At 42.5% G+C, this 25,577-nt stretch overlaps 1 protein-coding gene across 4 annotated transcripts in view; it reads right to left on the bottom strand.

The window, feature by feature from the left end:
- Positions 1 to 1,751: 1,751 nt before the first annotated feature.
- Positions 1,752 to 25,577, bottom strand: part of IFT81 (intraflagellar transport 81) — a 67,270-nt gene continuing 43,444 nt past the window's right edge. For 2 of the 4 annotated variants that reach the window (XM_084762691.1, XM_084762692.1), the window contains exons 13-19: positions 25,156 to 25,284; positions 23,390 to 23,479; positions 15,693 to 15,779; positions 14,663 to 14,734; positions 14,009 to 14,094; positions 7,306 to 7,351; positions 3,502 to 4,234 (exon numbers count right to left, since the gene is read on the bottom strand). In XM_084762691.1, coding sequence (XP_084618817.1) covers positions 4,052 to 4,234; positions 7,306 to 7,351; positions 14,009 to 14,094; positions 14,663 to 14,734; positions 15,693 to 15,779; positions 23,390 to 23,479; positions 25,156 to 25,284 — 693 coding nt within the window. In that variant the 3' untranslated portion in view covers positions 3,502 to 4,051. Of the gene's footprint in view, positions 1,877 to 3,501; positions 4,235 to 7,305; positions 7,352 to 14,008; positions 14,095 to 14,662; positions 14,735 to 15,692; positions 15,780 to 23,389; positions 23,480 to 25,155; positions 25,285 to 25,577 lie in introns of those variants that run through there. The other 2 variants (XM_084762693.1, XM_084762694.1) reach the window with 2 other exon arrangements.

Here is a 25,577-nt window from a genome sequence, read left to right as displayed (position 1 = left end):
ATTTGGACTCTGTGTTTTTTTTTTTTTCTTTTGCAAGGAGTGGGTAAGAATAAGCCATATTCTTGCACAGTGTGCCTGGTTTCTTTTTTGTTTTTGTTTTTAAAGACTGTCTTGGGCCAGGCATGGTGGCACGTGCCTTTAATCCCAGCACTTGGGAGGCAGAGGCAGGCGGATCGCTGTGAGTTTGAGGCCAGCCTGGGCTACAAAGTGAGTCCAGGACAGCTAAGGCTACACAGAGAAACACTGTCTCGAAAAAGAAAAAAAAAAAAAAAAACCAACAACAACAAAACCCAGCAGCTTCAAGACTGTCTTGAGACAGAGGGTGAAACATCAAAACACACAGACCACCTCTAATGATCCTTCTCTACCCTCCCCAGACAAACCACTCCCCACACGCCAGGGCCTGGCCGCCACAGCAAACAGCTCTAATTAGACTGCCCTCATTTGGGGGAGAGGAAGGACTTGCCAGCCTAAGTGCAGAGGTAATCATGTCTATGACAGAGGTACAGATCTGTTTCTTTTCTGGCTTCTGTAGACTGTCTGAAAGACAACGTGTTACATACGCACAGACTTACCTCGCCACAGCATGGCCCAACTGTGGGCCAGCAAGCTCAGGGCAGGCTAATCAGCAGGGTGCCCATCACCTGCTGCCGAAGGCAAACTCCTTCCTGCCAAGCAAGAGGTATGACGTAAGTGTCTGTAACTCTCTGTAGAAACAAACCTTTTATTCACACTCATCAGGACCTATGTAAGATGATGGTTCTCTGAGACATACACCTCCACAATTAGTTTTCACTATAAACTTGGCCTGTGTAAAGACAGCTTTGTCTGCATTACTCATGATGCATTTTTTTTTCAAATTCAAATCCAAAGAATCCTGACAATTTACACATTTTTTAGTTGGAGTGCATATACAGCCTTTTATTTTATTCAAATTATTTTTAAAAATGCTTGGTATCATCTTAGCATTGAAAACTTAAGAAACACACTTGGAAAGTGTACAGACCTTAAAATTTCCCCCAAAAATGTTTAAATGTCATGCAGGCTAAGAATTCAGCAGAATGACAAACATCAAATAAAGGCAAATGAGATGCTATGGATTGTTTTAGAATTGTCACCAGCTCAATGAAAACAGCATGGCAGAGCTGGACGTGGTGGTGCACTCCTATAATCCTAGCACTGTGGAAGGCAGAGGCAGGTGGATGGCTGTGAGCTCCAGGCCAGCCTGGTCTACAAAGGGAGTTTAGGACAGCCAAGGCTACACAGAGAAACCCTGTCTCAAAAACAAAAAACAAAACAAAACAAAGCAAAAAAACCCACAAAAACCAAGAAACAAAACAAACAAAAAACCCAGCATGGCAGGACACCCCAGCCTAAGGGAAAAGCTAGAGGGTTCACAGTTTCTGGGTTGATTTCCCTTCACGTTCAAGAGTTCTGAGGTCATCTAGTCTGCTCCCTAGCTCTGGAAAATGTGACCCTGAGTGCAGCTGATTGTAACAGGAAGTACATCCTACTTCTAGATTCTTCTTAAAGGGTGCACCACAGGATTGTTTCCTGAACCAATAGTGAGTGAGAGGGAGTTGCTACTGACTGTCAAAGTCCTCACAACAGCTGGCAGCACCAGTCCAGAGAAGGAAATCAGACCTCAGCGGCAGATTCACGGGCGACATTTTTCTCCTTTATTTGGGCCATCACATGAAAGACACACTATTTTCTAAAACGATTAAGTGCTCTCATCAATTAGCTAGTTAGCATATTAACCTTGAAGGAAAAAGTGGAGCAAGCTCTTCTTTCCTAAGTACAAGCTGTCAGAACCTGTCAGGTGAGTCAAAGCTTCTCAGGCTCCAATCAAGTCATGGGCGAGTGGAAGGGAAGTCTGCAGGAAACCAAGTGAGCCGAGTTACTAAGTGTCCAATGTTACATAAAAGCTATAAATAACTTGTTCTTTTAGAGTTTTTTCAGCCTGCTGTTCTTGAAGTGATAACGATGTTCTGCGTGAATTAATAAAGCAGTTTTGGAGCTACCTTTGTGTGTAATCTGTACACTTGCTGTGCACAGAGCAATGATGCCAGGTGAGGATCAATCAGAGCCTGCAGCAGGCCTGGGCTGTCCTTCACAGGCCAGAACTCAAGAGAATGAGAGGAGAGGGCTAAAAGTAGGCTAGCCTCTAGGTATAGTAATCTTGTGAGATTATCTCTGGGGGAAAAGTCACCTAGTCTTTCAAGTGTTTGTTACAGAATTCACACTCTGGCTAACAGAGCTTTATATACTACTGAAAACACATCAAGCTGACAGTTCATCTGACTTGAGCATAATCTACGTTGGTGTCCAAAAAGCATTACCGAATTGAGAGGGGTTTCTTTCCACATACTAACACAGCCTTTCTTCTCTTACCTTCTGGTCTATGAAAGCACAGAAGGGCAATGCTGGCAGCTGACACTTGACCACATAAGAGGATAAAGAAACTACGGACCAGACTCCACCAGACCCTGCGATGCTCTCCCCTTCCCCCCTTCTCTCTTCTTTGAGAGTGTGAGTGTGAGTGTGTACCCATGCATAGAGTGTGAGTGTGTACCCATGCATAGAGTGTGAGTGTGAGTGTGTACCCATGCATAGAGTGTGAGTGTGTACCCATGCATAGAGTGTGAGTGTGTACCCATGCATAGAGTGTGAGAGAGTGTGAGTGTGTACCCATGCATAGAGTGTGAGACAGTGTGAGTGTGTACCCATGCATAGAGTGGAGGCAGACACTGAGATTCTGATTACTAATACAGAAGCTTTCAAACAAATATTAAGAGTAGATCAAACTTGAGACAAAGATCCATATCTGCATATTTTACATGACACAAATTTCCATTAGGTGTTTATTTTTATTTTATTATTTTTTATTTTTTGGCTTTTCAAAACAGGGTTTCTCTGCATAACATAGTCTTTGCTGTCCCAGACTCCCTTTTGTGGACCAGGCTGGCCTTGAATTCACAGAGGTCCTCCTGGCTCTGCCTCTGAGTGATGGAATTAAAGGCCTGCACCACTACACCTGGCCTCATTACTTTTTTTAAAGGCAGTTAAAAAAAAAGAAAAAGAAAAAAAAGAAATAGCCTAAAGAGGACATACTAACAATTTAAAACCTGAGTTTTCAGATCTAAAGACAAGATATTTTGAAAAACAGATTGAAGCCAAAATGAAGTAACAGAACACGTGAGTTTGCTATCTTTCTGTAAGGAAGACCAGAGAAATCCTTATGTATCTAGTCCAAATGAAGCAGAGGCTGGAAGCACTTTGGATTCCTACATTTCACTAGGAATCCTGTGTTACTTTTCAAGCCTATGTAGCATCTATATTTTATGACAATTTTTATATTCTTAATAACAGTCCTCAGGACAATCAAATGGTTGTGTTATTAAACCCATATTCAATATTTGGTGAAAATAAGTAACAATCCTTTGAAATGAGACATGAATATTATAAAATACTTTTAAAAGAAAAATTTTGACACAACTATGTTATTGAAGCAATGGCATGTATCAAGCTTTATTTGATTTTAAATCATATGAACAGCATAAATGCTTTACAAAATATTAAACTGGTTTGCATTTATAGAAGAGAAAGGAACTGAAGTGAAACTGTAGGGACTGCTGACTTCAGACAAATGTTTCTTCAAAACAAGATACTAGTTCCTAAAAGGGTCCTCTAAAGTCAGAAGAAAAAAAAAGACCAAGAAAAACATTAATCCATCAGTTATTACAGCTTTAAAAACTACATGGTTCTTAATGGACACGTGTTTATATTACAGATAGCAAGCTTAGTCCTTTCTCATAAAACTCAGGAGACACCACTCGACGTCTAAGCTAAACAAACAAAGAAAGCCTCTTCTTCATGTTAAAAAGCCCTTTAAAACCTGATCTGCCTTCACTTCATTTTCCAAGACAACTTTAGAAGGGATGGCTAGTCTGAAAGCAAAGGATGAGTAAGTCACTTCCGAGAAGGCAGGCGCTGGCGATGTGCTCTTCGCCAGTAAGCCAGTGGCGACTTAAGCCCGAGGACACAGGGCTCAGAGCACCAGCCGGTCCTCTCCGCCCTCCTGAATTACCTGACCAATGGAGCTTTGATTTTGCTGTTTTAGAAAGCATTGTTTTTTACATTCCATCAGTTGCTCAAGATCACGCCACATCTTGGCTTGCTTCATATTTGGACCATGACTTTCTCGTACAGCCTTTTGTTTTTCCCGGAGTTTCTATGATTAAAAACAAAAACCCAAGAATAATAAATTATTGGTTAAATGGATTTACTTCTGTTGTCACGAGGCAGGGGAGTATGGTATGTTTTATACACTTCGTGAGTGATAATGAAGCAACTGTCCTCTCCTCTAAAACACACTAAGAATACTTTAAAAGTTAACTCAATTTATGGTACATGTAGAATGACTTGAAATTACAAATATCAGAAAAGGGGGCTCGGTGACAGCTCAGAGCTAAACACATTGGCTGTTCTTGCAAAGGACTCATGCTTGACTCCCAGCATCCACATAGTGGCTCACAATCACCTGTAACTCCAGAACAGGGGCTCTGATGCGTGCATGTAGCATAGGTACATACATGTAGAAAACACTCATACACATAAACCAACCAACCAAACATATTGCTTCTCAACTTTTTGGTTAAGATTAAGTGTAAAAAACAAATAAGTTGCTGGGTGTGGTGGCACATGCCTTTAATCCTAGCACTTGGGAGGCAGAGGGAGGCGAATCACTGTGAGTTCGAGGGCAGCCTGGTCTACAAAGTGAGTTCAGGACAGCCAGGGCTACACAGAGAAACCCTGTCTCAAGCAAACAAACAAACAAAAACAAACAAGATTTATTGCCAGCCATACTACAAAGCAAGTTCCAGAACAGCCAGGGCTATGCAGAGAAACCTTGTCGCTTCAAGGCCAGCCTGGTCTACAAAGCGAGTCCAGGACAGCCAAGCCTACACAGAGAATCACTGTCTTGAAAAACCAAAAACCATAATCGGAAAACCAGACCAAACCAAACAAACAAAAGAGAAACTCTGTCTCAAAAAACTTAAAAAAAAAAAAAAAAAAAAAGGAAAAAGAAAGAAAAGACTTCCTTCTTTTTACTTTCTATGTGTGGATGTTTGCCTGAGTGTATGTTTGTTGTACCACATGCATGCCTGGGCCCCATGGAGGTCAGAAGAGGGTTACAGGTGGATGTGAGACGCCGTGTAGGTGCTGGGAACTTGGTCCTCCGGAAGAGCAGCCAGTGCTTTTAATCACTGAGCCATCTCTCCAGCCCTCAGAATTATTTTTGTTACCAGCAGTCTAGATGGTTCCACATGCTAAGACTGGTTTACAACAAATTCCGTAAACTGAGGAAAGCTGGTAAGAAAGGGTAGTGAGAACGAAGATGGAGCAAGGAGGACAGGCAGAGGTGGCAGTGAACACACAGGGGAGCCGTGGGACAGGAGCACCAATAGAAGCTGTGACGACACAAGCACCAGGGAGGGGACAGGCAAGCCAGCACACCACAGGGCTACCACACAGCAACACCTCATCTCCCTCGTTAGGACACAGCTCATCCACTGACGCTCAGGACAAATGAGCGTGCTGGTGGCTGGTGCTTGCCCAAATAAGAGCACAAACTGGGTGAAGGCGAGATTGAAGCACTGATTAAATACTGCCCACCCCAGTGATGGGTACTGAGGCAAATAGAGCAGGAACACAGGAGAGTGTTCAGATGTAACTGTAATGTAGCTGACCATTTCTTATATAATACAGGAGGCACACGCTTAGCACGTGTAAGTTCATGCTGCAATGTCTCTCATCACCAATGTCTTATGCTCACAAGTTAATAAAAGTATTTTAAAAGACCATTAAAACATACTTAAAATAGTTAAGAGTTCTGAGCATATACTATATATTTAAATATATTATAAACATATGTTTATGTAATTATAATATCAAAACATTACAAAATATAATATTTATACAAACAGATATTTATAACATTATATATATGATCTATACTTTTATAATATAAATTTATAAGATTATAAATTATAACATTAATGTATAAACGTATTTGTATGTGTATATAATTTTTTTGATTTTTGAGACAGGGTTTCTCTGTGTATATAACTATATATAATAACATATGTATATGTTTATCTGGATGTGTTTTGGGTGTGTTGCCTACATTGATGTCTGCACCACATGCATGCCTGGTCCCCGAAGATGCCAGCAGGGGACATGGGCTTCCTTGGAGCTGGAGTTACATAGACAACTGAGAGGCACCATGTGGGTGCTAGGAATTGAACCTGGTCCTCTGGAAGAGCTCCTAACCACTGAGCCAGTTCTCCAGCCCCACAAGATATTTCTGAACAAGAGAAAAAGGGGAATAGTCTCACATTAACATAACATGGAATGTTTAGAAGAAAATCTGATAATCATATTAACTTCTAAAAATCTAAACAATCTATTGTTAGTGTATTTTACAAAAGAAGGCTTATAAAAACTAATTTAAACATGAAAATTCCATTTTTCTTTCTTTTGGATGCAGCTGTGTCACCTATAAAACAGTGGTTCTGAACCTATAGGTCTCAACCCCTTTGGGGTCAAGTGACCCTTTCACAGGGGTCGCCTAAGATCATCAAAGAACACAGATATTTACATTACGATTTAGAATAGTAGCAAAACTACAGTTATGAAGTAAGAACAAAAATAATTTTTCAGTTGGGGTCACCACAACATGAGAAACTGTATTAAAGGGTCACAGCATTAGGAAGGCTGAGAACCACGGATGTAAAGGAATCAGGTACAGAACTTACAAGTTTCCTCTGTCTCTCTGTCTCTGTGTGTGTGTGTGTGAACTTGATATGTGTTTGGAGGTCAGAGGACCTCAAACAGGACTGAGTTAGTTTTCTCTTTCTAGCATGTGTGCATATGGGTCCTGCAGACTGAACTCAGGTCATCAGGCTTGGTGCACACACTGAGCATTCAGCACCACCTCACCGGTTCCTTTTGTTTGTTTGTTTGTTTTTCCAGGCAGGGTTTCTCTGTGTAGCCTTGGCTGTCTAGACTCACTTTGTAGACCAGACTGGCCTTGAACTCACAGCGATCCTGCCTCTGCCTCCCAAGTGCTGAGATTAAAGGCGTGCGCCACCACTGCCCTGCTCCTTTAAATTCTTAAGAAAGAAATTAACAACCCCCTGAAACTGTCATCTTCAAAAGAGAATGACAATGTCAGAGCCATGCCAAAAAAAAAAAAAAAAAAAAAGTCTGAATTAGAAACATTAAGAAAAGAATTCTTACCTTACCCAGGTTTTCTTGTTCAGTAATATTTTTGGTATACTGTTCCCTAGGGAGTCAACACAATGATTTAATTTCAACTTGAACTGATTTAATCACACTAAATTAGAAATTAGCACATCTGTATCCCTTTACAGTTTAGGGCAGAATCAGAATGAAACTCATCGGATATGTTGTTCCACATGCTTAGTTGTTTCTTCAGTAAGCAGTCATTTAAAGGTGGGAAAGGACAAAGTATATACAGGAAATTAAGTTAAGAAAATGAAAATGTTAAATATGACTTCTGGTTAATCTACCCTTAAAACAATGGCAACCCACTTGCTTAAATTATACATTGCCTTCTAGAGACGACAGTGAGATGGGCATTAAATAAACACTCAGCAGTGTCTGATTCTGCAACTCTGCTTCCAGGAAGTCACCTAAAGAAGAACTCCCATGACTGAAGAAACATAAGAGCAGATACTACTAATTTTACCAATGCATGCTATACTGAAAACTGGTATGCTTGCTACATACATGTAGGCGGGCAAATGTCTAGGTAGATTATAGTAATCCATTGAAAGGAATAATACAGAGTTGTGAAAAAGTGAGATAAATCTATATATACTGAAGTGGGAAAATTCTAAATAAATATTAAGATAATTTGGTAGTTTGCTTTGTTTTTTGGAGACAGGGTTTCTCTGTGTAGCCTTGGCTGTCCTGGACTCACTCTGTAGACCAGGCTGTTCTCGAACTTACAGAGATCCGCCTGCCTCTGCCTACCCAGTGCTGGGATTAAAGGTGTGTGCCACCATGCCTGGCTAGTATTATTTTTATATACACATTTGTGTATACATATATTTCTGATGTATTTGCTAAAGCACACACATGCAGATGTATTAACATTTGCATAGTTGAATATGGTACAATGTACACTGAAGCATAAATAGTAGACTGTTAAAGCCATGTCAGTATGGGCAGTATCTTTTAAAATATATATATATTATTTTATGGTTTTGGGTGTTTTATCTGTATGCATGTTTGTAATCATATGTGTGCCAAACTAGTTTAAGGAGGCCATAAGCAGGTGGTGAATCCCCTGGAGCTGAAGTTACAGATGGCTGTGAGCCATCATGTGGGTGCTGGGAATCAGACCTGGATGCTCTGGAAGAGCAGCACTGCAGCGCTGCTCTTAATCCCTAAGCCAGAGATTCTCAATGTGTGGGTTGTGACCCCCGTGGGGGCTGAATGGCCCTTTCACAGGGGTCACCTAAGACTCCTGGGAAAACACAGATATTTACATTACAATTCATAATAGTAGCAAAATTAGTTATGAAGTAGCAACGAAAATAATTTTATGGTTGGAGGGTCACCACTCTATGAGGAATTAAATTAAAAGGTGGCAGCATTAGGAAGGTTGAGAATCACTGCTTTAAGCTGTCTCTACAGCCATCTTCTACTCACCATCCTTCCTTAAAAACAAAACAAAACAAAAAAACCCTCAGGTAGCACCATATAGTTTCAAACTTAGTGTGTAACCAAGGCTGGCCTTGAATTCCTGATCCTCTTGCCTTTGCCTTCAACTCTCAAGTGCTGGTGTTTACAGGAGTGTGCTACCACACTCTTAATTTTCTTTCCTTCCTTCCTTCCTTCTTTCCTTCCTTTCTTTTTCTTTTTTTAAACAATGTTACTAGGTATCCAGCTGGTCTTGAATTCATCTAGATAGATCAGGCTGGCCTTGGGCCTCTGCCTCCCAAGTGCAAGAACCATATATACACGCCTTTAACAAGGTAGCACCGTTTTTCTCAGGCTGGTCTCAAACTAATGTATCTTAGATCATCCTGAATCCACAGTCCTCTAATCTCAGCCCTTCAAGTTCACCATGTTCATCTTGAAAGCACTCAATTTCTGTGTATGCGACTTCTTAATGATTATTTCTTGGTTTTACAAATATTTGTTAATAAGCTGAAAACTCAATTAAAGTACAATATTTTCCAGCATATAAGACGACAGGCCGTATAAGATGATCTCCAACTATCCAGTTAAACTATATTAGGAATACACTCGCCATATAAGACTATCCCTCTTCCAACGCACACCCCGTGCAGCAGACTCTGGCATGTGTCTATTTGCAGGCAGGGCACAGACAGCCAATGCAGGCCTACACTGCCCCTTTAAGGCGAGCTCCACACTCAATCTGAAGACACACAACCCTCTAGGACGGGTTCTCATGGAGAGAGCTAATCCACGCTCACATTCTTCTCCTTGAGGTACAGGAAGATGTGTGCGGCTTGTTCCTTCCTGCTTCCTTCTCCTCATACAGAGAGGGAATCAGCTGCAGCACCCCCCTCCCCAATATGCGCCGGACATATGAAGCAAGGGGAAGCAAGCTGCAGGTAAGTACCTTGCGTATAAGACGACCCCCGACTTTGGCACAGATTTTTCTTATACATGGGAAAATACATAAAAAATAAATGTATTTAAAAATCAAAGTAAGAAAAAGTAAGACTTAAAGCAGGTGGTTGGTTAAGGTCAAAGACTGAAGGGTAAGGATTAAGGAACAGATCTGTCCAGACTAGTTTATGCCAACCTGACAACAACTAGAATCATTTAGAAAAACGACTCTCAACTGAGAAAATGCTGTAGGCAAGACTGGGGCGCATTTTCTTAATCAGCAACGGATGGAAGAGGCCTTGCTCACTGTGGGTGGTGCCACTCCAGGGCCAATGTCCTGGGTGCCCTACAAACTCAGGCTGAGCAAGCCATGAGGAGCACCCAGTGAGCAGCACTCCTCATGGCTTCTGCATCAGCTCCTGCCTCCAGACTCCTCCCTACTTGAATTCCTACAGACTGTCCAACACTTATAAGCGAAATAAACCTTTTCCTTCCCAGTTGATTTTGATCAATGGTGTTTTGCCACAGCAATAGAAACACTAACTAAGCAAGGAATATGGGAGGAGACTTTAGATTTTTATTTGTTTGTTTGTTTTTGTTTTTTTCCAGACAGGGTTTCTCTGTGTAGCCTTGGCTATCCTAGACACTTTGTAGACCAGGCCTGTCTCTGCCTCCCTTGTGCTGGGATTAAAGGCCTGCACCACCACGTCTGGCTGAGACATTAGATTTTATATGTGTTTGTTTACTTATTTATTTTGGGTTTTATGAGAAAGAGTTTTTCGGTGTAACAGCTCTGGCCTCAAACTTACTGAGATCCACCTGCCTCATCATCCCGAATGCTGGGTTTAAATGCATGTGCCTCCATGCCTGGCTAGGTCTTATATTTAAATGCAAATACTGTATTTGTTTTTCTATGTAAACTTAGATTGTACTATTAGAAGAATTAAGCAAGATAAGATGGGAAAATCTAAGATTATCATAAACTGCAAAGGAGAAGGCCTAGCAGCACCAGCAGAGGAAGAGGACAGGGGATGGCACAGGAAGCGCCCAAGGTCTTGCAGAAAAGCACGGGCAGCACCTGCACGCTGGAATAAGGTGGAGGCCAGCCGTCCCACGAGCCTTCACTCTGCCCTTATAGCTCAGGCAACACAAGACCCATCTACTTTCCAAAGAACTGCTAGGAGGAGCTAAAACCCAAGAAGAATGTATGGAGCTGGGTGTGCTGACACACATTTTAAAAAACATTTATTTATTTATTTATTTATTACTATGTATATGTGTACACCTGCAGGCCAGAAGAGGCCATCATATCACATTATAGGTGGTTGAGAGCCACCATGTGGTTGCTGGGAATTGAACTCAGGACCTCTGGAAGAGTATTCAGTGCTCCTGACCTCTGAGCTATCTCTCTAGCCCCCTGACACATATTTTTAATCCCAGCGCTCAGGAAGCAGAGACAAGCGGATCTCTGTGAGCTCAAAGCCAGCCTGGTTTACACAGCAAGTTCTGGAACAGCCAGTGAGACACTGTCTTAAAAAAAAAAAAAAGCATATCAGAGCTCAGATGGCTTTAAGGAGCTCACTAGTATCTTAGGTGTGACACTTGTCCAGATTGTTTTAGCATTTTCATTTACATAAAAATTTCTTGCCGGGCGTGGTAGTCACGCCTTTAATCCTAGCACTGGGGAGGCAGAGGCAGGCCAATTGCTGTGAGTTCAAGGCCAGCCTGGTCTACAAAGTGCGTTCAGGACAGCCGAGGCTACACAGAGAGACCCTTTCTCAAAAAGCAAAACCAAAAAATTTCGCAGGAAACCAACAGGCTCTGTATAGTTGTAATATGCTAGCCCTAACCTGGCATATACAAATTGGTCAAGGGTAAAGGTTAACAAAACAAAAAAAACTTGCTTTTTCTTTGTTGTGGTTTTTGTTTTCTAGACATGGTCTCACTGTGTACCTCTGTAGACCAGGCTGGCCTTGAACTCAGAGATCTGCTGCCTCTGCCTCTCCAGTTCTGGGGTTAAAAGTGTGAGCTACTACTCCCACCCAGGGCTATTTATTTATTTATTTCTTCTTCTCCTTCTTCTTCTTTTCTTGTTTTCTCGAGACAGTGTTTCTCTGTGTAGTCCTGGCTGTCCTGGACTCGCTTTGTGGACCAGTCTGGTCTCAAACTCACAGAGACCCACCTGCCTCTGCCTCCTGAGTGCTGGGATGACAGGTATGAGCCACCAAGCCTAGCTGGAAGCTATTTTTTAAACCTTTGGGCTAATTAAAAAGAACCAGAATATTGAATGATAATAAATTTTTGTCTCTGTAATAATACTTTAAACATGTATTTGTAAGATTATAATGCAGCCAACACCATGTTTTCACATTATTCTTCAGAATTGGTTTTAAGTACAGTTTTAAACTATTTATGTATATGTGTGCATGTGCATATGCACACTTGCCTCCAAGGACAACTTGCAGGAGTATGTCCTCACCGCCTACAATGTACCTCTTGGGGATTTTATTCAGGCTATCCAGCATGGTGGCCAGCACCTGTACCCTCTCAGTCATTTTGCTGGTCCTTTCTTACAGTATTTAAATGTACTGCTGTAGTCATGGCACAATACTTTCTTACAAGAAACTAGGGGAATATGAACATTTACAATAATTGTTTCATATGCGTGTGTACAGGTGCACTCACCCATGTGGGTTATGTCGAGGCCTGAGGCTGGCTTCAGGCATCTTCCTCACGCCTCTTCCTCATGTTTAAGGTGGTCTCAAGTGTCTACTTTTCAAGAACAAATCAACTATTCTTATTTCTTACCACTGACAATATAGACTATAAAAACAAAGTTTGGGGGCTGGAGAGATGGCTCAGCGGTTAAGAGCACTAACTGCGATTCCAGAGGCCAGAGTTCAATTCCCAGCACCACATGGTGGCTCACAACCATCTGTAATGAGATCTGATTTTCTTTTCTGGTGTGTATGAAGACAGAGAATTCATATATATAAAATAAATAAATAAAGCTGGGCGTGGTGGTGCACACTTTTAATCCCAGCACTCAGGAGGCAGAGGCAGGTGGATCACTGTGAATTAGAGGCCAGCCTGGTCTATAAAAAGAACCAAAGTTTGAGCTGAGTGGTGCTGGTGCAAACCTTTAGTCCCGGTACTTGAGAGACAGAGGCAAATAGATCTCTGTGAATTCGAGGCCAGCCTGGTCTATAGAGTGAGTTCCAGGATAGCCAGGGCTATACAGAGAAACTCTGCCTTGAAAAAAAAAACGAAAACCAACTAACCAATCAAACAAACCAACAAATAAAACCCAGAGTTTACTTGTTAGAAAGATTCTGAATAAGGACTTTTATAGTTTAATAAGCAAGAGCATGTGCTAAAGTCACCCTTTATAGGAAGGACATCTCCAGTCTGGTAACACTAATGCATGGCCACTCAAAATCTCTACTACACTCCCAAATCCCTTTTGTGTCCTTACTGGAGAGTAAAAAGAAAACATCTGACCTGTGCTGATGGGCAAAGAGGGCTGATCTTCCATGACTGCATTTTATTACAACTTGCAGTTTAGCTATAAATGCATTTTAAGGCAAGAGTTGATTTATTACAGTATGCCACAGTTGAGATTACAAAAAGTCACCATGTAAGACTAAGCAGTATTTATACATAATTCTCATTTTAAAAGCTGGTATACTACAGTCACATGGTTTCTAGCTAAAAGGCAGTCATCACACTGCACAATTAGCAGGCAGATGACCAGAGTCCCAGCCATGTGTGCTTAAAAAGATGACATTAAAATACTAATGCTTACAGACAGGAAATATAAAAGCACACATATTCCTGGGGGCCAGAGTGGGGTTAATACCTAACAGAATGTGAAAGGGTTTGGAACGAGATAGTGGTGATGGCTCAGCACTGTCAGTGCAATCAGTGCCAATAATCACATGCTTAGAAGTGGCTAAAGTGGGGCTGGAGAGATGGCTCAAAAGTTAAGAGCACTGTCTTGCTCTTCCAAAGGTCTTGAGTTCAATTCCCAGCAACCACATGGTGGCTCACAACCATCTGTAATGAGATCTGGTGTGCAGGTGTACATGCAGGCGAAACACTGTATACTTAAATAAATCTTTAAAAAAAAAAAAAGAAGTGGCTACAGTGACAAATGTTATATTTTATATATACACACTACACAGAAAAGAAGCAAGGAAGAAGTCCAACTACATATGCTGCTACTCTGCCAGGAGGGCTAGGCTATCCTAACACTCAAGCCTTCAACAGCAGCTATAAACCTCCCAGAGGTGACAGCACTGAGTCAATCAGTACAGAAGCAGGAGCCACTTGCCTGATTGCTTTCCTTTTTTCTTGTTGATCAGAAGAGACATATGCCTTCATCTCATCAGTCGCTCGGCGAAGCTGAACTTCTAGGTTCTAAATGCAAAGACAAGTTTCAGGAAGTCTTTAATATTGGGCTAGGGGAGGGAAATGGTCCAGCAGGTAAAGGCACTGGCCACAAAGCCTGACAACCTGAGTTCAACGCCTAGGACCCACGTGACAGAAGGAAGCACTGAGTCCTACAGGTTGTTCTCTGACTTCAACAGGGCACATGGTGTGTGTGGCCGCACACGTACACAATCAACCAATCAATGAAATAGTTTTTAGTCAGGTGTGGTGGTGCACACCTTTGATCCCATGCCTCAGGAAGTAGAGGCAGGCAGATCTTTTTGAGTTTCAGGTCAGCCTGGCCTATATAACGAGCTTCAGGACAACCAGGACTCTAGAGAAACCCTGTCTCAAAAGAAATGACAATTTTAAAACTTTTTCAAAGCTGGGTGTGGTGGGACACGCCTTTTATCCCAGCACTGGGGAGGTAGAGGCAGGCGGATCTCTGTGAGTTCCAGGCTGGCTACACAGAAACCCTGTCTTGAAAAGAAAAACAAAAAACAAACACACAAAAAACCTTCCTCAAGAAAGCTTCTGAGCCCACTCTTTGTCTTACCTTAATCATGCAGTTTGTGTAATGGTATTTGCTTTCTTCTTGAAGACATTCTTCACGCAGTCCTCGTACTTCCTACGTGTACAATGTTAAATGAGCAATGAATTATTGAGAGAATAAGAGAGAAGTTGGCTTTAAGTGCACAACAGGAGAGAAACCACCGAAACCCCCTGCGCCATAAGCTCATTTATGATAACAGCGTATGGCCCGCTGCTCCGAGCCTCCTCAAGCTCTTTCTGCACTGCAGCTGCAGGAACTCGCTCATGAAGTGCTGTGTGTGCCTAGCACTCTTGTAAGAGCTAGGGATGCAGCAGCGAGGAAGACAGCCAGATCTTCCTCTCCTAAACAAGGAAATAGGAGTGAAGGATATTTCCAATGGGCACAGGTGTAATGCGGAAAACTGAGCATTGAGTAGATGGTGCACTAAGGGGTGGTAGGCTGCTGAGGAGACCGGGGATGCTGGGTAAAGTGATCAGAGTAGGATTTGAGTAGGAGTTGGCTTTCAGGCTGAGAACTATGTGATGAAAAAAAAAAAAAAGGGAGCGAAGACACCGAGTGTTCCAGGCAGAGAGAACAGGATGGAGCTTGTCCTGCTCAGAGTTCAGACACAAGGCCACTGTGCTAAATGGGGAGGAAGAGTACAGGACACAGAGATGACCTTGACAGAGCAGGTGAAACTGACTACAACAGAACCTGGAGTTAGGTGTTACTGCACGTGCAGTGGGAAGCCGATGGGGTGGCCTGGCCTGGACACTGTGTCTGCCCTAGGAGATTAACTGCAGGAAGACAAGAGTGGATAGATGTTTACAAGAGTCTGGGCAAGAGAAAATGGACCTGAGGCATCGGTGGTAGTGGAACAGATGGGAAAATTCAGAGTGTACATATAAAGTTTAAAGGAAGAAAGATTTCTAGCGCTTCTGAGGCAGGCTAGGAGACAGTGATAAGGATGTAAGGATCTTGTGACACTGAGGGAGTGAAAATGTGCACACACGGGTAGCTTTTGTTAAACTTAAAATAAAAACCCTCCTCTTACCTGCTCTAATTTGGACCGGTTGCTTTCAAGGCCTGCTGCACAGCTATCATACTGGGCTTTCTTTTCATCACACTCCTGGGTTAGTTCCTAGTTTGAAAAGGGCAAATGATTAAGTGAAAAACAAAGGCATAAAATGTGGCTCCGAAACAATGCATGTCCTTGTCAGTCTTGTAACTTAACTCTAAGCTTCTTGGCATACTTAGGAGTTATTTATACAACAACGGGACATGTGAGAGTTACGACAGATGGAGGTGCTGATAAGAACAACAGCTGCCATGTACTGCGCTGTGGGCCAGCTCCTGCTTAGGTGCTGGGACACCACAGCGAACAAAACAGCATTCCCCTAAGTAAAGCTCAGAGTCCATAAGTGAATGCAACCCGGACAGGAGCAGACAGGACTCTCGGAACTAATCCAGGCTTGGGGATCAGTAGGGACAACTTCCTGGAGAAGCCAGTACCTAAACTGAGAATTCGGGATTAGTAAGAATGGTTAGGGGAAGGTGAACAAGGGAACGAAGCTGCTTAAGAAAAGCAAACAAATATGAACACTGAGTGACGGACTGGAAGCGAAGAAGGAGAAAACCATCGGGGGACTTATGAGTAGACCATTACTGGAGTGGGGCTGGGAATAGGGGGAGAGGAGGAGGAGGAAGATGTACACGGGGGCATGAATCCTACAGGCACATGAACTGGCCCTGCACAGTAGTAGATGTCGTCGTCATCATTGTCGTAGTAGTAATAATTATTATTTTGTTTTTTCGAGACAGGGTTTCTCTGCGTAGCCTTGGCTGTCCTGGGCTCCCTTTATAGACCAGGCTGGCCTTGAACTCACAGTGATCCACTTGCCTCTGCCTCCCGAGTGCTGGGATCAAAGGCATGCGCCACTACCGCCCGGCCTGGACAGTAATTAAATCTTACAACATTGAAGAAGGCACTGTCACCTCCATATGATGCTCAGAAAACACCCAGAGCGGCCAAGGACCTTGCCATGATTAAACTGCTATAAAGGACAGAGTCACGGTGAATTCAGGCTCCTTTGGAAGTTTCAACATTTATTTAGATGTTTTGAAGGAGATAATCTGAAAATCTGCTGAGTATATGCATGTGCTTGCTAAGGAGGAACAAATGTCTCTTAAAATCTGGGGGTAAACTGGATTGCCAAGAAGTGGAATCATCGGCTTAGAAACAAGAGCTGACCGTGGCTATCTTGGGGAGATGATTATGGACAGCAGAGGGACAGTAACATCCACAGGGCAGGAGGAACACACGCAGTTGAGGATTGGAACTGAGGACTCCACAGCAGACTCAAATTGTTCTCAATCTAGAAACTTCCAGAGGGCTAAGGAGCAAAGGTTGGAAGAGCCTGCAAACGCCCTTGGTTTCATGTAGTAGCCCCTTGGAAACAGGAGCATTGCTGTGGATGAGTAATGCTGTATGAGCCATCTCTGTCGTTTGGGACTACACATGGCACTGAGTAACTAGAACAGTTAAGACTGCAGAGAGAGCTGGGCGTGGTGGCGCACACCTGTAATCCCAGCACTTCAGAGGCAGAGGCAGGTGGATCACTGTGAGTTCGAGGCCAGCCTGGGCTACAAAGTGGGTCCAGGACAGCCAAGGCTACACAGAGAAACACTGTCTCAAAAAAAAAACCAACCAACCAACCAACCAACCAAACAAACAAACAAACAAACAAAGATTGCAGAGAGCAGCTATGACTTGATGTATTCAAATGAGCCAAAGGGGAGGCAGGTGAGATGGCTCCTTGGGTAACTTGTTTTAAATGAAAATCCCAGATGTTCTATTTTACCAATAAAGACTCATGAGCCAGATGCTGGGGTGAAAACCTGTTAGCTCACAGAGGCAGAGAAAGCACCCAGCTGACCTTCCTGCTCAGCTCATATCCTGATGGAAAAGGCCCGAAAGGCTAACTAGCTCAGTGACAGCCCAGGAGGGGAAAAAACAAAAAATGAACAAACAAACAAACAAAAAACCCCAAGGTTTGCTAGCTCAAAAAGCCCCAAAAGCCAAAGGCCAAGGAGCGGAAGAGCCGAAGAGTGAAAGAGCTAAAAGCTAATTAAAAGCCCAAGAACTAAAGAGCTGCTTCTCCTTCTACACATTGTCTTAAATCCCCCTCAACTCACAGTCCCTTCTACTCTTTGTCAGCTGGGTTCTTGCTTCGCCTCTTGACCTAGGGTTAACTTTATTAAATCCTGTGTACAGAAAGCTCTTGGATTAAAGGTGTGTGCTAGGGCTCAACCACACTAAACAAGGAACAGGTTTTTACAGTTCACAAGCTCAGGGTACACAACGGGATCAAATATCCTGCAACATAACAGCACTTGTTGACAAGTCTGATATCCAAGTTCAACCCCTGGGACCCAAACAGTGTGAAAAAACTGACTCCCACAAGTTGTCCTCTGACATCCATGCATGTACACACACACACACACACACACACACACATACACACACACACATACAACACACACACACTCTACTCTCACATACTCATACACACTCACTCTCACATACACACACACACATACGTGCACACACTCATGCACACACACTCACACACCACAAAATAAATAAGTGAATGCAATAATCATATGCCCCTTAAGTGGGAGAAAGGGTACCAGCCATGTGTCCTTAGACAGCAAGATAAACTTGCTATAGTGATGACAGAGCCTTCTTTAAAAACAAAACAAAACAAAACAACAGGGTACATGCAGTTCTAGCTGGTCTGGAACATAAATTTACTCTGTAAACCAGACTGGTCTCAAACTCAGAGATCTGTCTACCTCTGCCTCTCGAATGCTGAGATTAAGGGCATGTGTCACCATGACTGGCCGAGGACAGCATTTTAAAAATCATTTTTGAACCTGTGAATCTGAAATGCAAAGCAATCATGATATAGCTTGTCAGCCATGGGTGCGTAACTCAGGCTGATTTATGGTACATTGGGTACACCAAAGAAGAGACCCAGATCCACCCATAATCTGAGTAAACGCATGAACCACAGGCACACAAAGCCCAGCTATCTGCTTTGTATGAGACACACATAGGACAAAACAAGGGCGCAGAAAACTGAGTGAGAAGAAATAAAAGGATGCAATAAGAAATCTGATTCAGGGCTAGAGAGATGGCTCAGAGGTTAAGAGCACTGGCTGCTCTTCCAAAGGTCCTGAGTTCAATTCCCAGCACCCACATGGTGGCTCACAACCATCTATAACGAGATCTGGTGCCCTCTTCTGGCAGGCAGGCACACATGCAGGCAGAACATCACATACATAATAAATAAATAAATCATTTTTAAAAAAGAAAGAAAAAGAAACTTGATTCACTTGCTTTACTAACAGGCAAAAACAATCCTTCAGCATTACTAAGAATAACGGTAGGAAAAAATGATAAGACATAATTTCGAGGAAAGGTTTTTTGTTTTGTTTGATTCTGCAAGGGAAATTTTAACATGCCTACAGAGCCAGGTGGTGTAGCACACACCTTTAATCCCAGCACTTGGGAGGCAGAGGCAGGAGGATCTCCATGAGTTGGAGGCCAGCCTGGTCTACAGAGAGAGTTCCAGAACAGCTAGAGCTGTTACACAGAGAAACCCTGTCTTGAAAAACCAAACCAAACCAAACCAAACCAAACAAACCCTACACCTACCATGAGATTTATTATCTTTACTATTTGGTTTTCCGAGAGAGGGTCTTGCTATGTAGCACATGCAGGCGGGCTTCTATCCCAGAATCCTCTAGCCCCAGCCTCCTCAACACTGGCATTTATACATGGTGCCCCCACACTTGGCTGCATCATTCCCATTTCCCCCTGGAGGCAGGATCTCATTATGTACACTTGGTTCCATCATTCCCATTTCCCCCTGGAGGCAGGATCTCATTATGTACACTTGGCTCCATCATTCCCATTTCCCCCTGGAGGCAGGATCTCATTATGTACACTTGGCTCCATCATTCCCATTTCCCCCTGGAGGCAGGATCTCATTATGTACACTTGGCTGGCCTGAACTTGCAATGATCCTCCTGTCTCTGTCTCATGAATGTTAGGATTACAAGGATGCAGCATGTGGCATATTTCTGCCTCATCTTTCCAACTTTAAGTATGTAATCCATGACATTAAGTACACCACAGTGTGTGGCTATGCATCTGTGTCCAACACGCACCTGCAGAACTCTTTCCATCTAGAAAGGTTCCCCAGAGACTTTTGTCTACTAAACATGACTTCCAGGCACCAGGAAGTTTTCAACACTTCTAGGAAGCCTGATCATTCAGCGAATCTGGTACTCAGGAACTGGGAAGTACACATTCTTTTTATGATCAAGTTACTAAAAATTAGGCAGGCCTTGCATCTACTCTACAACCACATTTAACCCCTGCAGTTTGCAGAACAAACCACACTTTATGGAAAGAAAGCATGGTCTACAAAGTGGTTGTGGAAATATGCAAACGACTTGTGGGAGCGGGGCTACTGTTCTTTGGAGGAGTGTCTGAGGCCTCTATTAGAGGACAAGTTTCATTGAGAAGGGAGATGAATAGGGGCTGGAGAGATGGCTCAGCGGTTAAGAACACTGCCTGCTCTTCCAGAGGACCTGGGTTCAATTCCCAGCAACCACATGGTGGCTCACAACCATCTATAATGTGATCTGGTGCCCTCTTCTGGCAGATAGGTGTACATTCAGCTCATATATAAAGTAAGTAAGTAAATAAGAAAAGAGAAGGGAGATGAGGTTTAGAGAGGGCTGGGAGTGAGCGCCAAATCTGTAATTATAGACATAAGAGCTAAAAACAAAATAGGACCTGGAGTCATGGAACAGAGCTAACACTCATGCCCTGGTAAGGAGGAAGGAGCTAACGCCTGAAGGAGAAGGGGAGAGGAGGCAGAAGGAAGAATAAAGTGCTGGCTTTCTCTTTTCTTTTTGAGTTGCTAGGAGTGAGTGAGAGAATGTGAGAGGACAGCCTTTCCAGGTACAAAAGTTCACCACAGTATAAGCATAATCAAAGCACACTAAGATAACAGACTCCACTGTCAGAGCAGGTGGGCAGGAAGGAGCTGAAAGGACCACAAAACTAAACCAAACCCAGTGGGATGAATAGATACTATCTAATGAATGGGCGATTGAGGTAAAGCTAGACAGACAGTGCCTAGAACCAAACCACAAGCTGGAACACACATTCACTTGTACACACACATAACGTGAGAACAAAAGAGAGATTTTGTACAGGCTTTAAAATCAAATATAACATAAAATGATACCACAAAGACTAAATATGTCTGCATGTCAATAAACAGAAACAAGCTAAACTTATCTATTAAAATAAACCTTTCTGGCCAGACGTGGTGGTCCAAGCCTTTAATCCCAGCATTGGGGAGGCAGAGGCAGGTGGATCCCTATGAGTTTGAGGCCAACCTGGTCTACAAAGCCAGTTTAGGACAGCCAAGGCTACACAGAGATACCCTGCCTCCAAAAACCAAAATTAAAATAAAATAAAAATAAATAAACCTTTCAGATTATATCACACAGCAAAATCTAACATAAGATTTGTCTAAACTTCTGACCACATTAATCATGGTTGATTTCAGTCTGCTTTCAATAAAATTTTGTGTTTGAGATAGTGTGTGTGTGTGTGTGTGTGTGTGTGTGTGTGTGTGTGTTAGGGAACTTTACCCAAGGCTTTCCACATGCTACTTACACTATACTGAGCTATATCCCTAGCCCCTAAAAATAGTTAGTTTTAGAAAGTAAATATATGTAGAACAAATTTAAGGCAGCCATTAAATAATTATTTAGGGCCTGGAGAGATAGCTCAGAGGTTAGGAGTGTTCACTGCTCCTCTAGAGGGCTTGAGTTCAGATCTCAGCACCTACAGTGGGCAGCTCACAAGCATCTATGACTCCAAATCCAGAGGACTCAAGGACTTTTAGCCCACAGTTGTCCCACCCCTGCCACATGGTACTCATGTACACAAATGCACATACTCTAAGAAAAGAAAAAAAAAGCACATCTTTGTCACATGTCTTTAATCTCAGTACTTGGGAGGAGGAAGTAGGTGGATCTCTGTGAATTTAAAGCCAGCCTAGTCTATATAGTGAGTTTCAGGCCAGTCAGGGCTACATAATTAGACTCTGACAATAAACAAACAAACAAACAAACAAACAGGCAAATGAATAAATAAAATATATTCATTAATTCCCACAAAATTTCTGGAAAATATTTAAAGATCTGTTATTCTCTCTCTCTCTCTCTCTCTCTCTCTCTCTCTCTCTCTCTCTCTCTCTGATGAAGGAGCATATAAAATAATATTTTTAAGACAAGGTCTCGGGGCTGGAGAGATGGCTCAGAGGTTAAGAGCACTGCTTGCTCTTCTAGTGGTCCTGTGGTTCAATTCCTAGCAACCACATGGTGGCTAACAACCATCTCTAATGAGCTCTGGTATCACCTCCTGATGTATATGCAGGCAAAATGTAATAAGTAAGTCTTTAAAAAAAAAAAAAGACAAGGTCTCAGGTAGACTTAGCTGGCCTTGAACTTGTTTTCTATAATAAAGATTCCTTTGGGCTCAGGAGAGAAACATGGAGACAGTGCCTTAGTAACACCACTCACTCACAGTTGGGTCAGGAGATCCAACAGCAACCCACAGAACAAAAGGAATCTCTTACTTTGATAGACTAAGAAAAGGTTTCCTTGTATTTGTATGTGTATGTATGTTTCTGTGAGCATCGTCCCATATGCACAGGGCCCATGGCAGGCAGAAGAGGGTAGCACATCCTTGCCTTTGTCCCCCATTTGTCTATCTGGATCAGCTTCTAAACCTATCTCACACTGCATGGCATTTCTATAAAAAGGAAATTATGTCTGACTGACTTCAAAGCCTGTGATTTTCCACTCCGAGGCTAACTCTAACAGTGGTGCTCACGTGGAACTGGCTTTCTAGTTCCATCCTCAGGCACACTGGAGATGGCTCACGCTCAAACTGACAATTACTCCAAAGAATGATGAAGTAGCAACCACTAATGGCAAATGGTAGAGGCCGCTGGATCCCGCTGTGGAGGGCACTTACCTTCTGACAGTTCATCTTTAAGCAATGGTTAGAATTAGCTTCCAAGTAATAGCACGTGTGCTTATCCTAGTGTAATTTGCCCCGCCATGCCTGCCAGAACAGTAAGCTCATCCGTCTAAGGCTGACTTGCTAGTGCTGTGATACTTGGCCTTTACCTGGCCACAGAAGAGTGGATTTAATATTTACAGCTCTCAAGTGCAAATGATTTTTAAAATTTCGTCTGGCAGCATTTGGCATTTCAGTTTGACTTCCTTCTCCCTACCCCTTGATAATTTATGGCAAAATAAGCAGCATAAGTTCAACAAAACCGAAAAAGCCCCACTGGCATACGCCTGTAATCAGAGAGGCAGAAGCAAGTGGATCTTTGTGAGTTTGAGGCCAGCCAGGTCTACAAAGCAAGTCAAGGACATCCAGGCTACACAGAGAGACCCTGTCTTGAAAACCAAAACCAAACCAAACCAACAAAATCAACAAAACCTCTGTGAGCCGTGTCAGCACTGGCTTATGTCACTTCAACACAGTAACAATAGTTTCCTTTCATTATCTCTCAAGTAAAATACTCACAGTCCACCTAGTGCATCCGAGTAAGACAGAGCTAAAAATATCAAAGCCAAACTTACTTGACATTTCTGACGCAGCTGTCGGAGTTCCTTTATAACTGGAGCCAGAGCTGACTTCTTCTCTGATACCAAGGAATTCAGTTTTTTTACCTATCATTTAAAGAAAAAAAACATATATCTAAAAACCAACCAAACAAAAAGATACATACATAAAAATACTATTGTAGTTAAATAAAGACTTAAAAAAACCAAACCCGTAAATTACTTCAGTGCCAAACAATAAAAAAGGGATTTAGTAAATGTTAATTTCTTTTGTTGTTGTTGTTGGTGGTGGTCTTTGTTTGTTTGTCTGTTTTGTGGGGAGACAGGGTCTCACTATATAGCTCTGGCTGTCCTGGAACTCACTATGTAGACCAGACTGGCCTTGAACTCACAGAGATCTGCCTCCCAAGTACTGGGATTAAAGGTGTGTGCCACTAAGCCTGGCCAGTAGATGTTAATTTCTTAGCAAGGTGAAATAGCACTTATTGCTTCCTAATGTCAATTATCATGGTTGCAAACCATTGTGAAGAAATATATGTAATGTAACACTGAATGCATAAAGTAACTACAAGCTACCATTATATCATTATAATGTTATTGTCTATAAGACATATGCAACTCAGGAGATCATGTAAAATATGCACAAATACGTCTGGGTGATTCTCAATATACTCAATGTGAATGGCCTGACAGAATAGGGGTCCTAGAGGTCTCCTCTATACTAAATACTAATCAATTTTGATAACTGAACTTGGATAAAATCCAGAAAGTTCTAGGATGTACTCAGGGTAGTCTTTGAGTTTGGGGAAGTAATTATTTACCAACAAATAAGAAAATATTTTAATATTATGATGCCTGATGAAAATGTCCCCGTCATTTGGGTGGTAGCAGCCCTGAATCTGGAATATCAAGTATATACACTAAGATGAAATAATTCTAGCATGTATTTTTACCACAAATATTTTTCTCTCTCTCTCTCTCTCTTTCCCCCTCCCTCCCTCCCTCCCTCCCTCCCTCCCTCTCTCTCTCTCTCTCTCTCTCTCTCTCTCTCTTTTTCCAAGAGAGGGTTTCTCTGTGTAGCCTGGCCTGGGACTCACAGAGATCTGCCTACCTCTGCCTCCCAAGTGCTGGGATTACAGGCGTGGGCCACCATGCCTGACCCACAAATATTTCTTTAATGTTATATTAAGATACAAAATATATACTGGTTTATGTTGAACAATCATATTACAATGGAAAAATTGTCTTGAGTGAATGTGTGCTGTTTGTTGACATGGGCCAGCCACATCAAGGACCAACGCCTGAGTCCCAAGGAAGTGACAAAGTCTTCCCAGTCCCATCCTTTCTCTGGCTTGAGTGTGAAAGTTGGCAGTGTGTGCAGAAAATGTCCCCCATGCGTTCTCCCCGTACATGTTTGCAGCCTGAAGGCTGCTCCCCACAGAGACTCCTCCTACAGAGATGAGTTAGACCTTGCTCCACTGTGCATAATAGCCAGCTAAGCATCCTGGCAGTGGTGAGGGGGACGGGGGGAGCTGCTGCTTCTCGGAGACAAGACCACCAACCCCAGCTTTTCTGGACCTGTGCCTGTGTGTCTGTCCTTTCTTCACTCCCTTGCTGCCTTACTTAGGTCAAACCCTGGAGCCATGCAAATATGTGGCAAAAGAATATAAGGTAAATAATGTATAGAGAATAATATTTAAATATTTGACTGAGAATTAAACACAGAAGAACTTCCTTCTACCCATGTAAGTCAATAAAGTAAACAAGACAGAAGGTGTCGTCACCATTTCAGACATATCGTCCAGGGTTCGGCCTTTCATCTCATCAACCTCGCTCTTGAGGGCTGACACTCTCTCTAGCTCTTCTTGGGTGTAACTGTACCCAGATATACCCTTCTTCTCTTCAATAGTTCGCTGAAAGAAATGAAAAAAGGCTGTGAGTGCTGGCATCTCCCCATAAGAAGTACTTCCATTTCTGTTAAAAAGTTGTAAATAATATAAGTTTGTTTAGAATTCTAACAGACAATCTCACCCACTTCAATTATTATTTCATCCAGGAACGCGTCTTTATACACTATAAGCCTACACTCAAAGTTGCCATGCTATCTTTAGCTGCATAGGAAATACAATTTCAGACTCTCAAATAATGCTATTCATTTAAGTGTAGAACCTAAAACCCACGATGTCCCCAATACGTACTTGGCGAA

This window comes from Acomys minous, assembly GCF_964271855.1.
Source record: "Acomys minous genome assembly, chromosome: 16".
Taxonomy (NCBI): Eukaryota; Metazoa; Chordata; class Mammalia; order Rodentia; family Muridae; genus Acomys; species Acomys minous.
This window is presented reverse-complemented; position numbering and strand designations above follow the sequence as displayed.